At 43.4% G+C, this 18196-nt stretch overlaps 1 protein-coding gene across 1 annotated transcript in view; it reads left to right on the top strand.

Moving 5' to 3' along the window:
• The window catches only part of RASGRP4 (RAS guanyl releasing protein 4), a 58288-nt gene that overhangs the window by 27364 nt on the left and 12728 nt on the right, over nt 1-18196 (top strand). Inside the window, 6 exon segments of the mRNA XM_044305922.1 lie at nt 397-513; nt 9308-9583; nt 10806-10886; nt 11949-12056; nt 15626-15697; nt 15699-15736. Coding sequence (XP_044161857.1) covers nt 397-513; nt 9308-9583; nt 10806-10886; nt 11949-12056; nt 15626-15697; nt 15699-15736 — 692 coding nt within the window.

The following is an 18196-nucleotide window of genomic DNA, read 5'->3' as shown; positions in this document are numbered from 1 at the left end:
GCAATGCCTGCCGGATATGTTATCCCTCTTTGCAATTTTCTAAAGTTGGGAGGTATGATGCATGTATGAGCAGGCAATTATCAGGACTGATCCGACCGATCAGTCCTGATAATTGCCTGCTCATACGCTCATACATGCATCATACCTCCCAACTTTAGAAAATTGCAAAAAGGGACAATATATGTCGGCATGTGTTGCGGCCTATGTAAAGGGTCCTTTACTCACTGGTAGGAGAATGCTGCAGGTACTGGTCCCGAATATGTAGGAAGTAATATAACAGTAACACACGGCAGAACGCTTGGTGGATAGCTGGCTTTGGATGGTACAGTTTCACACGGAGGAATGAAGACCGGGCGCAGGTCATCTGCTTTTACACTGTCGGTCTCTCTTTTGCAGAAACTCCGCAAACGACAGAACTTCAATACCCTGATGGCAGTGATTGGAGGACTATGTCACAGTGCAATCTCCAGACTGAAAGAGACCCACAGTTACCTGTCCCACGACATATTGAAAGTGAGTACGGAAAATACTTAATTGATTTTATACGGGACGGGCCTGGATTATCTGCTAGGTTGCTTGAAAGGTTAGCTGGAGCCCTTCCTAAAAGAACAACTGGAGCCAGGCACGGGAATCATTACAGGGGTTTCTCAAGTGGTTAATACCGATGAGGATAGGTCATCGGTATCTGATCAATAGGGGTCCGACACCTGACACCCCCGCCAATCACCTGTTTGAAGAGGCCACGGTGCTCCTGTGAGTGCCGTTACCTCCTTGCAGCTTACACAATACACAGTGCCGCCCATTGGATAGTGGCTGTGCTTGGTATTGCAGCTCAGTGCCATTCACTTGAATGGGACTGGGATGCACCTAGGACAGTGATGGCTAACCTCCGGCACTCCAGCTGTGGTGAAACTACGACTCCCAGCATGCTCCATTCATTTCTATGGAGTTCTCAGGACAGCCAAGCAAGTGTGCATCTTAGGAGTTGTAGTTTTACCACAGTTGGAGTGCTGGAGGTTAGCCATCACTGATCTAGGCCATGTGAACAATGAATGTGATATCACTGGTCTTGGAAGAGGCCGTTGATCACCGGGGGTGTCAGACCCCCACCAATCAGATACTGATGACCTATCCTGAGAATAGGTCATCAGTATTAAAGAGGTTTTCCAGGCTCCCGATATTGATGTCCTATCCAATGGGTGGTGGTCTGACTCCCCGCACTCCACCCACCCCAGTGAGTTGTTTCCTGTAGCCTCCGATGCTGGATAAAACAGGAAGCAAACAGCTCCGTTCATAGTGTTGTGGTTGTGTCGGGTTACTGCAGCTCAGCTCTCATTCACTTCAATGGAAGCTGAGCTGCAGTAACCCAGCACGGCCACTACACTTTGAATGGCGCTGTGCTTCCTTTTCCATTAACAGTGCTAGTTCCAGAGCCAGAAGCTGCAGGGAACAGCTGATCGGTAGGGGTGTCTGGTGCCGATCTGATATTAATGATCTATCCAATATCAGGAGCCTGGAAAACCCCTTTAACCACTCAGACAACCCCTTTAAAGGGTTTTACAGAAATGTAATACACCTATGGCCTTTTGTTAGGATAGGCTATCACTATCGGATTAGTTCGGGGGGTCTGACTCCTGGCACCCCAACAAATCCGCTTAATAAGGTGGCCGTGATAGACCAGCTCGTGCCACAAATACTTCATAGTTCACTTACTCACAGCACCATAATTGTAGTTGTGGCTATTCCTGGTACTGCGGTTCAGTCCTAATCACATGGAGCTGTAGTACCAGGGGCTGCCACAACCTTATGCATGGCGCTGTACCTAGGTACCTAGCCAGCCAAGGCCCTGCATCGGAATGGAGGATGGAGCATTTTTTTTTTGCTATGAGGATGTCCTTTTTTCTGTGGAAACTGTTTCTATGAGATATCAAAAAGCAGAACTGCACATTCTATTTATACAAAAAGTTTGCTGAGTATTTAATATTAATGGATCAGCCAGCAGGGGACTGTATAAAGCAGAGAGGAGGACCGAGGGGAGGGAGTTCTGAAAAAAAAAAAAACAGAATGAGCCCCCCTCCCTCCTGGTGCAAGTTCACAAAACACCTTCCATTTCTGTTTCTTGGGGTTGGACATTCCATAGTGTGACTGCTCTTACTGTAAAGAACCCTTTCCTGTACAGATCTCTACATTACCTTCCCTGCACATGTAATGAATGTCACCTGATCCTTATAGAATCGGGACAATTCTATTCCCCAAGTGATAACAATCCCGGAGCATCTATTCTTATCCCTCTATGTTGTGCCTTTCTTCTATTATTCTCCCTAGAAGTTATGAATTAATTGTTATTATTAGGCCTCATGCACACGACCGTTGTGTGTTTTGCGGTCCGCAAATTGTAGATCCGCAAAACATGGATAGTGTCCGTGTGCGTTTCGCAATTTGCGGAACGGCACGGACAGCCATTGATATAACTGCCTATTCTTGTCCGCAAAACGGACCACGGAACGGAGCAACGGATGCAGACAGCACACTGAGTGCTGTCCGCATATTTTGCGGCCCCATTGAAGTGAATGGGTCCGCATCCGAGCCGCAAAAACTGCGGCTCGGGTGCGGACCAAAACATCGTTCGAGTGCATGAGGCCTTACATGGGGAATACAAGTAGTTACTAAAACTGACATGTCGGGAGAGGTTCTCAGTATCAACAGTCCTGTAATTAACCCTTTATTAAGCAATGCCTTGGTCCAAAGTACAAGGAGGGACATTGCTTTACGTTTCATAAATGAAGAAAGGGTTAATATTAGTAAGACTCTGCACACAGGGGGCCTGATATGTGTCAAGACTCGAGTTGCATTCTTAGTGAAATAGATTCGACACTCGGGGAGCTGACGACGTCACGTACTTCTCGTTCTAAGAAACTTACCACAACCTTTCAACCACAAGAACACCACAAGGTGCCTTGTTCAACAGTTATGTCGCTGGTTTAACCCTTCGTTCAGGTAACTTCAGCTCAAGGAGTTCACAACCAGCACAGATCAGTGTCAAAATCATCTTTAGACACCCTCCACAAACAGATTTTATGAGACGTACGGTCAACGTCCGTGTTTAACCTTTCGGCGCAAGGAATAAAGTCCTGCAAATGGGTCAAGTTTTCCCCTTCAGCATGCGGGCAGGCTCATGGTGGTTAGTGGGGGGCGTTACAACCAAAAAGAAGCCGAGTTGGGTGATGTCTGCAACAAAGTGTGAGCGGGGAAATGTTTGTTTGTTACTTTATAAAAATAGGTACGGTATATAATATATATTATACACAAATATATAATAATAAATATAAAATAATTATTATTATTTATTATTAAAGCGCCATTCATTCCATAGCGCTGTACATATGATAAGCGGTATACATACATAATACAGACAATTGCACTAATCATGAACAAGACGAGCTACAAACTGGTAGAGAAGGAGAGAGGGCCCTGCCCGCGAGGGCTTACAATCTGCAAATATATTATTTATATTATATAATAATACATATAAAATAAAAATAATTGTATAATAATAAATATAAAATATGTAATACAAATAATTTAATAATATATTATATATCTAAAGATATAATAATAAATATAAAATATGTAAGGCTACTTTCACATTCGCGTTTTTCTTTTCTGGCGCTGAGTTCCATCACAGGGGCTCTATACCGGAAAAGGACTGATCAGTTATCCCCATGCATTCTGAATGGAGAGTAATCCGTTCAGGATGCATCAGGATGTCTTCAGTTCAATCATTTTGACTGATCAGGCAAAAGAGAAAACCGTAGCCTGAATGCCGGATCCAGCATTTTTCCTCATAGGAATGTATTAGTGCCGGAATGCCGGATCCGTCCTTCCGGTCTGCGCATGCGCAGACCTTTAAAAATTAGAAAAAATTAAATACCGGATCTGTTTTGCCTGATGACACTGGAAAAACGGATCCGGTATTGCAATGCATTTTTCTGACTGATCAGGCATTTTTCAGACTGATCAGGATCCTGATCAGTCTGAAAAATGCCTGATCAGTCAGAAAAAATGACATCCGTTTGCATACAGTTTGCCTGCCGGAATCAAACAACGCAAGTGTGAAAGTACCCTAAGGGCTCTTTTACACTTGCGTTCTTCTGTTCCGGCATAGAGTTCCAGTCGTCAGGGGCTCTATGCCGGAAGAATCCTGATCAGTATTATCCTAATGCATTCTGAATGGAGAGAAATCCGTTCAGGATGCATCAGGATGTCTTCAGTTCCGGACCGGAACGTTTTTTCGGCCGGAGAAAATACCTGCAGCATGCTGCGCTTTTTGCTCCGGCCAAAAAGTCCTGAAGACTTGCCGCAAGGCCGGATCCGGAATTAATGCCCATTGAAAGGCATTAATCCGGATCCGGACCTTAAGCTAAACGTTGTTTCGGCGCATTACCGGATCCGACGTTTAGCTTTTTCTCAATGGTTACCATGTCTGCCGGGACGCTAAAGTCCTGTTAGCCATGGTAAAGTGTAGCGGGGAGCGGGGGAGCAGTATACTTACCGTCCGTGCGGCTCCCGGGGCGCTCCAGAGTGACAGTCAGGGCGCCCCATTCGCATGGATGACGTGATCGCATGGATCACATGATCCATGCGCATGGGGCGCTCTGACGTCATTCTGGAGCGCCCTGGGAGCCGCACGGACTGTAAGTATACCGCTCCCCCGCTCCCCACTACTACTATGGCAACCAGGACTTTAATAGCGTCCTGGCTGCCATAGTAACACTGAACGCATTTTGAAGACGGATCCGTCTTCAAATGCTTTCAGTTCACTTGCGTTTTTCCGGATCCGGCGTGTAATTCCGGCAAGTGGAGTACACGCCGGATCCGGACAACGCAAGTGTGAAAGAGGCCTAATACAAATAATTTTATAATATATTATATGTCTAAAGCTATAATAATAAATATACAATATCTAATAAGAATAATTTATAGGATATTTGGCCGTAGTCCATACACAGAAGCCCCGAGTACCCCCAGTGTTACCTATTCTTGCTGCATTCTAAAAGATGCAACAGTAATAGCAATAATTTTTATTTCTTTGGCCCCGACATATTCTACAGCAATTTATAACTGGGGTGTAACGAAAGACTAAAATGAAAAGTAGAATAAGAAAAAAAATAAGACCCTGCCCATAAGAGCTTACAATCTAAATGAAACGGGAGGAGGAATGACACTATAGTGTAGGTACAGGGTGCTAACTGTGTCCAGGGAACCAGCCCCCCATGTTAGCTATGGGGAACAGAAGTATCCCACAGATATGAAGTGATGATGTGACAGGCGTACCTAGTTGAGGACTGCTTCTAGTGGGAATAATAACGGAATATCACATCATATGAATAGAAGCCCCAGAATTGTTATTACATGGCATAGCGGTTACTAAAACAGACCTGTCAGGAGAGGGAACCTGTCACATTGCATGTTACAGGGAAGGTCAGAAGAAGTGAGTTGATTGGAATACAGTTCTGTATAACTTGTAATTTATTAAAGGGATTTTCCGATACTTATGGCCTATTCTCAGGATAGCTCATCAATATGAGATCAGAGGCGGTGGATGAAACTATAAAGGGGAGGGAAGATCACGGTTTCATCCATAGTGTAGTGATGCTGGGGTTCTGCAGCTGAGCTCCCATTCATGTGCAGCACATCAGTGCCAGAATCTTCAGTCCAATATATAGTTACCGGCGCCAGCAGCTGATCGGTGGGGGGTATGGGGTGTCGGACCCCCATCGATCTGATATTGATGACCTATTCTGAGCATGTCCTGGTCCTAAGCCCTTTGATACTTTTGGGTTTAGGAGTCCAGTGGGCGGTCCTATGCAGTGATTGACAATATTCCGTGTATGACTTTGCACTGTGAATCACTGAGCAGACCCACCCAGCCAGACTCCTAAGCCCAAAATGAGTAACATTTTAGATCAGAGTGCGCAAACGTTTCTGGTCGGCGGCTACATTGTCAGATTGACCCAATCCCAAGGGCCGAAAATAAAATTTTTTTTTTTTTGAAGGGGTATTACCAACTGAAATATTCATGGTTAAACAAACAATATGCAGAGAGCCCCGGAGGAGGCAGTGTAGGAGATGTAGTGGTCCTGATGAAGTATTGTGTTACGGTGTACTCCCTCAGGGACATTGCTCCCTGGGGATTGAAGAATGAGGCCAAAATTAAGTGCAACGTAGAAGATCAAATATATTGAATAGCAGCAGATTTCAAGTGCCAAACTTCTCTGGCATCAGTAATAATCATGGAGGCAAGTTGGTTGGCTGCAGTTTGGCACTACTATTGTACTGGCCTAGTTACGGTTTGGGTGATGGGTGTCTTAGCCGTAGTCCCTCACCTCACAGCAGTGTCTTTAAATGCTGGATATAGCTGTTCACTCTGCTGTCTTCTCAAGGATTTATTTGAGGCACAATCAAGTTGATCTCTGTGGAGAAGCTATCTTAGGGGCAGGAGCTCTGTAGTGTACTTCCTCTCTCCTCTGTAGCTCAACAGGAACTCCCCCCGCCCTCCTGGCATGAAAGCAGGATCAGCCCACTCCTACCAAGAGGGGAGGAACAGAGTGGTTAGTCCTGTTCCTGGTTAACCCTTGCCATCCATATCCTTACTGGTAATAACAGAGAGAGTATAAAAAATTACAATACGGTATAATACACAATACATAACTATATATAACTGTAGCACCCCCAGGTCTGGGGTACTACATACACACATACAGATGTGGTTACTTTTCCAGGACTCTATTTGGAGAATATATGAGAAATACAAGTGAGTAGCCACTAGACACAGACTTGTCTGTTACCAGACGGTTGGAGGCCGCACAGAATGGTGGCCCCCGGGTCGCAGGCTGCGCAGCCCTGTTTTAGAGCCATAGATGACTAGTTGTACAGAATTTTACCATAAAACTATATATCAATCTGCTCAGCTCCTCCTGCTCTATAGCATGCTGCCTGCAGACTGGACTGCATTTTCAAGATGGCAGGTACCATTTAAAGTACATGAGAATTACAGAGACAGCCAAGTACATTTTGGGGATCCCAGTGCTTATAAAGCTGCACATGTGTTTTGTGGGAATCCCCCTTTAACATGAATCTATGGACAGTTTAAAGGTTGAAGCAGAAGCGCATGTGTGGTCTCACCTCCTACTTGTGTTCTTAAAGGAAATGTGTCACAATTATTTTTTCTGTCAGTTAAAACCAGATAGGGGAACATATCCCTTTTTTTCTTAACAGTTTTTTTTTATTTATTTTATTGCATAATTTTTAAAATTCTATTTCCTGAACATGATTATAGGGCGGCCATCTTGTCTGGGCTGCTCTTAACAGCATTTACAGAACATTTAGAGGATTGCTTTACATGGACCATAGACACAATGGACAGGAGCTATCCTCTTTGACTTCTATGGGAGAGTTTTCTAGGCATGCTCTGTGACCTGTGCAGGAGGGAGCAGAGAAGCTGTGATATCACCTATTGTGAATGGTGGATCCTGTGTTTATATATATATATATATATATATATATATATATATATATATATATACATATACACAGTAGGTGATATATGTCATTGTAATCCTGCCTGTAATGATAAGCAGATAACTGCAGTGATCTGTACAGACCAATAAATGACGCCTATTATTAGGCTTAGCGTCCAGTGTGAAAACTGCTTGATTTTTATGTTTTTTTTAAATATAGATGTTATAAAATATGTATAATAATATATAAAAATAACACCACCAAACATTCTTTTAAAAATATGTTTTAGGGCCCTTTCACACCTGCGTTATAGTCTTCCGGCATAGAGTTCCGTCGTCGGGGCTCTATGCCGGAAGAATACTGATCAGGATTATCCTAATGCATTCTGAATGGACAGTCCGTCCTTCAGGATGCATCAGGATGTCTTCCGTTCCGGAACGGAACGTTTTTTGGCCGCAGCAAATAGCGCAGCATGCTGCGCTTTTTGCTCCGGCCAAAAATCCGGAACACTTGCCGCAAGGCCGGATCCGGAATGAATGCCCATTGAAAGGCATTGATCTGGATCCGGCCTTAAGCTAAACGTCGTTTCGGCGCATTGCCGGATGCGACGTTTAGCTTTTTCTCAATGGTTACCATGGCTGCCGGGACGCTAAAGTCCTGGCAGCCATGGTAAACTGTAGTGGGGAGCGGGGAGCAGCATACTTACCATCCGTGCGGCTCCCGGGGCGCTCCAGAGTGACGTCAGGGCGCCCCAGGCGCATGGATGACGTGATCGCATGGATCACATGATCCATGCGCATGGGGCGCTCTGACGTCATTCTGGAGCGCCCCGGGAGCCGCACGGACTGTAAGTATACCGCTCCCCCGCTCCCCACTACTACTATGGCAACCAGGACTTTAATAGCGTCCTGGGTGCCATAGTAACACTGAAAGCATTTTGAAGACGGATCCGTCTTCAAATGCTTTCAGTACACTTGCGTTTTTCCGGATCCGGCGTGTAATTCCGGCAAGTGGAGTACACGCCGGATCCGGACAACGCAAGTGTGAAAGAGGCCTAACATAAATACGTGAGGTCATTTTCAGATGACATATTCCGTTCATGACAGCATCAAATGACATTGTTATAAGAGGCTTTAAAGGGGTTGTCCAGGATTTTAATACTGACGGCCTATCCTCAGGATAGACCCTCAATATCAGAGCGGTGGGGGTCTGACACAGCTGTTTCAGAGTAGCTCCGGCGCCAGAAGTCAGTGCTGGAACTGCACCGGTCCATTCATTGTGCAGTGGATGAAGCTGGTCATTGCAGCACTGTTCCATTCACACCAATACACCTCTGGGACCCGCACCTATCTCTAAAATGGAGCCCCCAAAGTGAACTAGAACACGCTGCACATGTGCAGCATGCTCTCCATTCACTTCTATGGGAGTGCTCACCTATTTTCGGAAGTCCCATAGAAATGAATGGAGAGCGCACTGCACAAGCGTGGACACCACTTCATTTACTTGTATGGGACTGCTGGAAGGGAATCCCATAGAAATGATTGGAGGTTGGCCATGTTGTTCACTTTGGGGGCTTCATTCTAGAGATAGGTGCAGGTCCCAGGGGTAGGACCCACACCTATTTGATAGAGGATAAATGTTTGGACCAACCAATGCGCGTTAGCAGTTTATGTGACGAGGAATAAAATCTTATCCTGACACGGGTCTACCTAATGATACCCCAGGCCCTATGTGGCATCACATATTGATCCTGGGTGCCGTACACTTCTTTTCTCTCTCCTCACAGACCCTCAGCGAGATGACTGAGCTCCTATCCTCGAGCAGTAACTACAGTACATATCGGAGGGTATACAATGAATGTGGGGGGTTTAAAATTCCCATTCTTGGGGTGCAGCTAAAGGACTTGGTGTCGCTGAACGAAGCTCTGCCTGATTACTTGGAGAACGGGAAAATCAATGTCTGCAAACTACAGAGTCTCTACCAACATATCCTGGAATTACGGCAGCTGCAGAAAGCTAGTCCGCCATTCAAAGCTAACAAGGATGTGATACTGCTGCTTACTGTGAGTAATACTGTACTGGTACTAAATGGGTACTCTGAGTAACCAAAGCAAGAAAAGCCAATAAGGCCATATAAGAGCTACATGGGTTGGAGAGGTAGCAGTCACACCCGAGCCCTAGAACGTGAGGGAACCCAAAGTTTTCTCTACTTGTCCCATGGTGGGTGTAGGGTGGGGGGGGGGGCGGACCCACCCTACAGATTTGTGTTCTGGTACTCACGGACGTGCGAAACAGACCTCACATGGATCCATTCAATTCAATGGGTATATTAAGTCCCTTTGCTAGACCAAGTAAACTAATTACTGTCTATGACATACATGTTCAGTCTGTTTTTCATGGACTACTGCTAGGAGTCGCTCTGGTAATCCTCTTTTTTGGCCTAAAAGCGCACATAAAAAGATTCAAAAAGATGATGTTAGAGGTGGATACCATATGTTGACTGAAATTTGTGGCCATCTGGATTGTGGGACCCATGGACAGATTGTATATGTACTATTTTAAAGGAACCTCCTTAAAAAATGGGAGAAAGAGAAGAAGGTGCTCAACCAGGCGAAGTCAAAGACCAGAGTATGGAATTGTGTAAACTAGGAGAAAGATGCAGATACGTGTAGACAAGATGGGGCTAAACCTAGGAAACGAGGAACACAATCTAAGTGCATGGAAGACTATGTGCGTTATATTCAGGATACAGTATCACTTTAGGTCCCCCTGAGGTCTTCAGCTATAGCACACCCTTTCCATTAAAGTTGAAAACTTGAGAGATCAAGGTCTTGATTTCCAGGATGTGAACTACTGCAGCCTGATATGGAAGTCAAGGGTGATAGATTAGCAATGAGCATAAGGGAAAAACGGGCATGAGTAGGAGAGCAATACTAGATAAGATTATGTGGACATGAGGAGACCAACTAGCTAGGTCATAGCATATTTGGCAGGACAAGACACAACAAATTGGGTATGAGCTAGGAACCTATCCAACAAAGACTGGTGAAAGTCAAGCTTGAATGTTACTCAGCAGGTCAAATCAAATGGGTATATTATCATATACAGGGAAACTTCTCCAAAAGGGGTTTCAGCAGTAAATTTTCAATTATTTTTTATTCTGTGTATACTGGTCCTCTTAGATATGCAATTTAGCAGTAGTTGTCTCAAGGAGGCTTTGCTGTTTATGACTATTTCATATATTTATTTAGACAAATGTTTACAGGTTCAACCTTCTTTTTATAGACATCTTTGGACACGTTCTATACAGAAGATGAGATTTACTCCTTATCCTACACACGGGAGCCACGCAGTTCCAAATCAATGGTAAGAATCTTGACAAATATTGCGCACACATTAGATTTTATATGGAGATTGGTTGGCTGCCTGCCGCGTGGGTTTTTGATGGAACAAGATTAGTCTGTGTGTTGTAAGGGTATTTTACATAATTTATTAAGTGCTGATTGGTTCTGTCCTCTTTATTATATCACCTTCTATATTCTTTGTAATGATATTCCTTGTAATGTAGTGAGCTTGGGAGAGTTAGATAACCTATACAAACCCCCTATTGTGCTGAGAAGGCTGCACCCCTGAGGATTATATCAAGAGACATGCGTACTGCACACTGTACATTTTTAACAGGAAGGTCTGGAAGGTATAAACTTTTGTGCACAAAGGCAAATAGAGAAAATCTGCTGAGAACATCATCCAGGTAGGATGTTGTAGGTCAATGTCTCTCACTTGTATCACCATGGGGTGTTGGCCATGCTCTACGACATGGCGACAGGAATTCTCTTCCATTGTGTTGCAGGCCAGTGATTGGTATTTAGTTTTACTACTCTGTATGTGATTTGTCTGTTTTATATTTTTTATCACATTTAGTAAAAATATTTATTCACTTAACCTGCTTAAGCCTATTTATTCTCAAATTGTTGATCTCATGTTAAAACAGTCTGATTGAGTTACATAGGCAAGACTGGTCAATACAGCTTGCATCAAGGACATGCTGCATAAAAAAGAGCGTGGTCTGTGGGCCTAGTTACATTGGACACACAGGAGGTGTTGCATTTGACGTTACTGGTGCCAACAACAGCTCATAAAACTGCTTTCAACATTAAATACAAAAAAACTAAAAACTCCAAGGCACCATTCGTAGGTATTCAAAAAATTATAGAGAATGAGCACATAACTTGGTGTGCTCACAGTGAATACATTTTTCAACACATATTGGCAGCACCATTACATTTTTGGACTTCATCTACGAGTGCTCCTTTGCATCAGTCCTGACTCACAACACTCCCATCATAACTGAACTGGCAATTACACAAGAGGAGAAAAGGAGTTTATGTCAAAAGACTTTTAATGTTTCCATTTTCCTCTTCTTATTAGTCTACCACTCCTATTAAGCCCCCAGAAGAGAATCCAGACTGGACCCCAGTAGAATCTTTACAACTGGACCCTCAGAGCCTCAGCCGCAGTGTAGAGCAAATGGTGAAGGTAAGACTACTCATAAATTAAAGAGACAAAAAACCTAATGGCTTACGTACACACAATAGATGGGAATGTTTTTAGCAAGATTTCCTGATCAATTTCAATAAATTTAAGAAAAAAATACAATTTGTAAGTCATGATGTAGAATGGGTTTCATGGTTGGACCGAGAACAGTCCTACGTTTTAGTATTAAACAACTGATCAGGTCTATACCAATTTGTCCAACATTTTAGACACCCTCTTCAAAAGAGTGAGGCTCTATCAAATATCTTACTCTCACTGACTTATTCTGCAGCCACACGTGGAGGTAAATTTATAGCTGATCACTTATGGGACCCGATAACCTATAGCAATTAAAAGTGGAGGTGCACATGTATGAAAGGGGCATGGACCTCAGAACCTCTTGGTCCAAGAAATCAAACACATTTTCAGCCTGTTTTTATTGACCCCCAAGCTCCCATAACTATGTGTCAAAGTTTGCCCTCCTTTGAAGGATAGTTTCTAGGCTTCAGAACCTGATGGAGAACTACGTATTTGCATTTGTTTAGGTTACTTTCACACTAGCGTTTTTGTTTTCCGGTATTGAGTTCCGTCCTAGGATCTCAATACCGGAAAAAAACTGATCAGTTTTATCCTAATGCATTCTGAATGGAGAGCAATCCATTCACGATACATCAGTTCAGCCCCTTTTTACGTTTTTTGGACGGAGAAAATACCGCAGCATGCGGAAGTTTTATCTCCGGCCAAAAATACTGAACACTTGCAGGAATGCCGGCATTAATTTACATTGAAGTGTATTAGTGCCAGATCCGGCATTAAGTGTCCCGGCAAAACGGATCCGGCTTTCCAGTCTGCGCATGCGCAGACCTTTAAAAATGCAAAAAAATTATATGAATACCGGATCTGTTTTTACAGATGACACCGGAGAGACGGATCTGGTATTGCAATGCATTTGGAAGTCGGATTGGCATTCGGATCCGTCTGACAAATGCCATCAGTTTGAATCCGGAATGACGGATCCGGCAGGCAGTTCCGGCGACTGAACTGCCTGCCGGAATCCTCTGTCACAAGTGTGAAAGTACCCTTACTCCGGGAAAGCCCCTCTCTGTTGTAGAAGATGTGCTGTACAGGTGTTACTCAGATATGCGTCAGCCATAAACTGAAATGAGTCAGCTGGTTTAACATTCAGTCACTTTTCAGAGACACAATTGATCTTTCAATAAAACAATGCGTTTAATTATGTGAAAAGGAAAAATGTCAAGAATGTGAAATAACCATGGCGTGCGATCATCATGCTTCGGGATTGTGAAGATGATGAATCATATTTAATTGTAGTTTTAGTCTATAGCATAGATGTTACTGTGTTTCATTTCTTTTAATTGGTGTAACTATTTTTTTTTTTGTTTATGAACTTTCCCGTGGGCAGCCATATTGGAGGCAAACACCCCCTTTCTGTATTGTCTGCATGTGCTTTATGACAGCTGCAATTAATAGGTGTCAAAGGAGAGAAAAACATCCATAGACTAATAACACTCCCCAGGAAGAGATGGAGTCCGCAGAGACCAGAGAGTAACAGGGAGCTGCATACAGAGCCTTTTCTGTGTAATATATATATTATGTTCAGGGGCGGACAGGGAACTTAAAGTGGCCCTGGAAAAATACTAAAAGTGGCCCCAGTTTTGTAGTCAGATCCAAATTGATGGAAGGCAGGGCCGGCAATACCATATTGTGGCACATTACATCACCCCAATAGAGCCAAATACCACAGTCCATCACTAAATACAACCCCAAAAAATTCCACTGGCCGGACATGAGGAGGGCCCAGGCAGCCCCCTGGCCATCGGCCCACCAGGAAATTTCACTGTAAGGTCTATGGCCAATCCGCCCCTGATTATGTTACTATCCTGCCTTATCCAGGGCTCCTGCAATTCAACAGAGTTCTCATTAACTTGCCTCTAATGATGAGCTGACTCTGCTCATCCTGTCCCAATCTATACAGCTATTATCTGAATCTTCAATGAGTAACTCTTCCTGGAGGAGCTCTGTGCCCTTAAAAGAGTATTCTGGTTATGACAAATTATCCCTGTTTCACAGGAAAGGCATAACTATTAGATTGTGGAGGTCCTACACCTCAATTTCGTGGAACCCTGTAATCGTGACAAGGGGAGTGGGATATAGGAGTTATCTATTGCTGCCCCATATTTTCAGTGCAGTTTAGCTCTTAACTATTTGCTGCCACAAATAATTTACACCGTGAGCCAGAGATCACGGACACACACTCACTTCCTGACCACAGTTTCCTGCCGAGTGTGTTAACCATTCCCGCTGCTCACAAGTGTATTGTGCTGTTACATATACATCATTTGCATTGATACTTAAAGAGGTTCTCCAGAAATGTAGAAAAATGAAAATACTTAAATATTACTTTATTGTAAATATATTCCCATATACGGTACCTTTCATCTTTTATAATGGCTCATTTTGTTTAGGGAGCAATCATTAGGAGAAACAAAATGGCCGTCGTCCTATTAATATATACAAAACCTGTCCTAATCACACAGGAGGACATGTTACTTCCAAGCACTGAGGTAAAGAGCCGCCTCATCCTCCTCTTCTACCTGGAAGGGGTTATGATCCTGAATGCAGATTATAAGAACTTTAACTGAATCTCTGTGGGAATGGAGTCCATGAGGAGACATGAAGTACAGAGAGGACAGACTGTGGTAATGGAGACTGCATACAAGTGCTGCTGCTCATTATCCACATCACCCCCACCCTCCTCTCTACTTCATGCCTCCTCATGAACTCCATTTCTACAGAGATTGAGCTGAAGATCATATTAAACTGTATTCAGGATCATAGAAGAAGATGAGGCAGCTCTTTGGCTCACTGCTCTGAAGTAACTTGTCCTCCTGTGTGATTAGGACAGGTTTTCTGGGTACTAATAGGACGGCGGCCATTTTAATTCTGCTAATGATTGCTCCCCAGACAAAACGAGCCATTATAACTAATGTAAGGTATTTAGGAATATATTTATAATAAAGTAATATTTTAGTATTTTCATTTTCCTAATTCCCGGAGAACCCCTTTAAACACGGGATCGCAGGAAAACAAGTAACATACTTTATATTGCAGTATTTCTATAAAATCTAATTTATATGATTATTTATTATAAGTTAAATATGTGCAAGTTTTGAGCACAATGGAGACTTTAAGACTTGGAGACAGCAAGTTATTGTTTCCTTATGGAAGAGAGATTTGCATGCAAACGTGTAAAAAAAACTAAAACTAATAAATCCAACCAAGGTCATAAATTGTACACTAGATTGTGGGCAGCTTTTTGTCACCTTGGAGCCTTTTATTTTGACTGAATGAATACATAAGTCTATTGCTTGGGAGATTTGTGGTCACCTGCGAGTTCTGGTGAAAACCTTGAAACATCAAGGTTGCATCATGTTTGTGGTGATTCCAAGATTTTGCCACCACTCATAGGCGACCAAAAGTCAACGTTTAGACCTAATTGTATAGTTACTCGTCTGGTTCTCCTCAAATGACTCCAACCTCTTCCCTTGCAGTCTGTCTTCCAGTTCTATGATCCAGATCAAAGAGGCTTAATATCTCGGGAAGACTTTGAAAAAGTGGTTTCCTAGTCTGCCCTTCTCTTGTCACATTCTGGAAAAAGACAGGTACGTTTTGGGCACTGGGTGGATAACTTAAATAGCTTCTGTTGAGACTAAATCATTGCGCCCCGATTCTGCCAATTTTTATATAGGAGAGCTCTTCCAAATTAAGGGGGTTACAAGGATCTTCAGCAGGCAAATTATATCATTCCCACTGCCCCCTAACCATGCCCACATCGTGATAATGTATTTTCCTCAATGCAGCCTTTGCTTTATTAAGAGAATTCATCCAGCTCTTCTCCATCATTTTGACTGTATGGAATCTCTGTCTGCAGGTACAAACTATGGTACATGTCCCGTGAGGCCTACCACAAGAATCACAAATCTAGGTGTGGCATTAGAAGCTATAGTTCTATACTTTTTTCAAACTGTGAGTAGAACTTGACAGTTAGTTATTTAGGCATAATGCACAGGAGAGACTAAAAGCTGAGCCCTGTGCAGCAGCATGCAGCGTGTCACAGGCAGTCTATAAATTCTCCACTACTTTAGAAAACGCCAGCGGTAACTGGCTAGAAATAGCCGCATATCATTTACCAGTAACAGGAAGAAGCTTGCACAACATCCTAATAACAGTAGAATACCGTACATATACCCATCTAATACAAACAGGAAGAAGACTGCACGACATCCTAAAAACAGTAGGATACAGTATATATAGCTTCATACCATGTACCAAAAACAGGAAGTAGCCTGCACAACATCCTAAAAACAGTAGGATACAGAATATATAGCCCGATATCACCTACCCAAACAGGAAGTAGCCTGCATGACATCCTAAAAACAGTAGGATACACTATATATAGCCTCATACCATGTACCAGAAACAGGAAGTAGCCTGCACAACATCCTAAAAACAGTAGGATACAGAATATATAGCCTGATATCACCTACCAGAAACAGGAAGTAGCCTGCACGACATCCTAAAAACTGTAGGATATAGAATATATAGCCTGATATCATCTACCAGAAACAGGAAGTAGCCTGCACAATATCCTAAAAACAGTAGGATACACTATATATAGCCGAATATCATCTACCACAAACAGGAAGTAGCCTGCACGACATCCTAAAAACAGTAGGATACACTATATATAGCTTCATACCATGTACCAGAAATAGGAAGTAGCCTGCACAACATCCTAAAAACAGTAGGATATAGAATATATAGCCTGATATCATCTACCAGAAAAAGGAAGTAGCCTGCACAATATCCTAAAAACAGTAGGATACACTATATATAGCCTCATACCATGTACCAGAAACAGGAAGTAGCCTGCACGACATCCTAAAAACAGTAGGATACAGTATATATAGCCCAATATCATCTACCACAAACAGGAAGTAGCCTACACGACTGTTATGCAAGCTGGTGTGGACCCACTGCGCCACTGACTGGCTATACTCTGGAGGGGCGTGACTAAGCAACTACCTGGTCTTCACTAGAGCCTCTGATGGTGAGGATAGGCTTAGGCCGTTAGGGTAGTTGCCAGGTGCCACTCCAGAGCAATCCCTGAGTCAGTGGCAGCTGACCAGGGGGTCAGAGATATCGGTGCAAGCACTGAGGGGAAGTACATGGTCAGGAAGTCCGGGGTCAGGGCAGACAGCGATCAAGCAAGGTCTGTAAATGAAGTCCAAGGTCAGAGGCAGGCGGCAAACAAGCAAGGTCCGTGAACGAAGTCCGAGGTCAGAGGCAGGCGGCAAACAGGCAAAATCCAATAATTCCAAAAGCAAGGTCAGGTACACAGCAAAGCAGAACTTGAAAAACACCTTCACACTTGGAAATAGACAAGCTACAGACCATGAGTTGCTCAGGCATCTTCCTGTGGTAGGAAGTGCCTTTAAATACCTCCTGCAATAGGCCATAGGCTGGTGAGACAGAGGGCGATGAAAAATGGGAGTGTATTTAAAAGTTGCCCCTAGTCCCAAGTGTTGCCTGTGGTGCATTATTTTAAGTATCTACGTGCAAGTGACATATACAAGTCAGCTTATAACTTTAAACACCAAAAGCAAATTTGGAGAGCTATGTAATTTAAAGCCGAAAAACATTCTACATTTTTCAAATCATCACCTGGATCTGAATATTTTTGTAATTGGCCGTAATTAAACATTTAGTCTAACCACTGAGTTATCCACTAAAATCTACCCGTATAGCGCCACCTGCTGTTTGTTCTTTTCCTCATTTCTCTGTCCACCTCACTGAGGTGGTCGCAGGCGCTCAGTTACTGTCACCAGCCATATCTTCTGTTAGAAGCTGTGACAGTTACAGGGAAAGAGCTGCAGCAGAAAGAAAAGGCCCCCTGAGCTATGATGAGGAGAAAGCTGTAGCAGGAAAGTCTCCCTGAGAAAGGACATGCCCCCTGAAATGCCAACCTGAAATAAATCTAGCAGAACTATTTGAGCAATGAATAGGGAGATCTCTGGATCCATGTAATCTACAAGGCTGGTTCTAGCTTTGTTAGAAAGAGG

Source organism: Bufo gargarizans, chromosome 9, assembly GCF_014858855.1.
Source record: "Bufo gargarizans isolate SCDJY-AF-19 chromosome 9, ASM1485885v1, whole genome shotgun sequence".
NCBI classification, from domain to species: Eukaryota; Metazoa; Chordata; class Amphibia; order Anura; family Bufonidae; genus Bufo; species Bufo gargarizans.
This window is presented reverse-complemented; position numbering and strand designations above follow the sequence as displayed.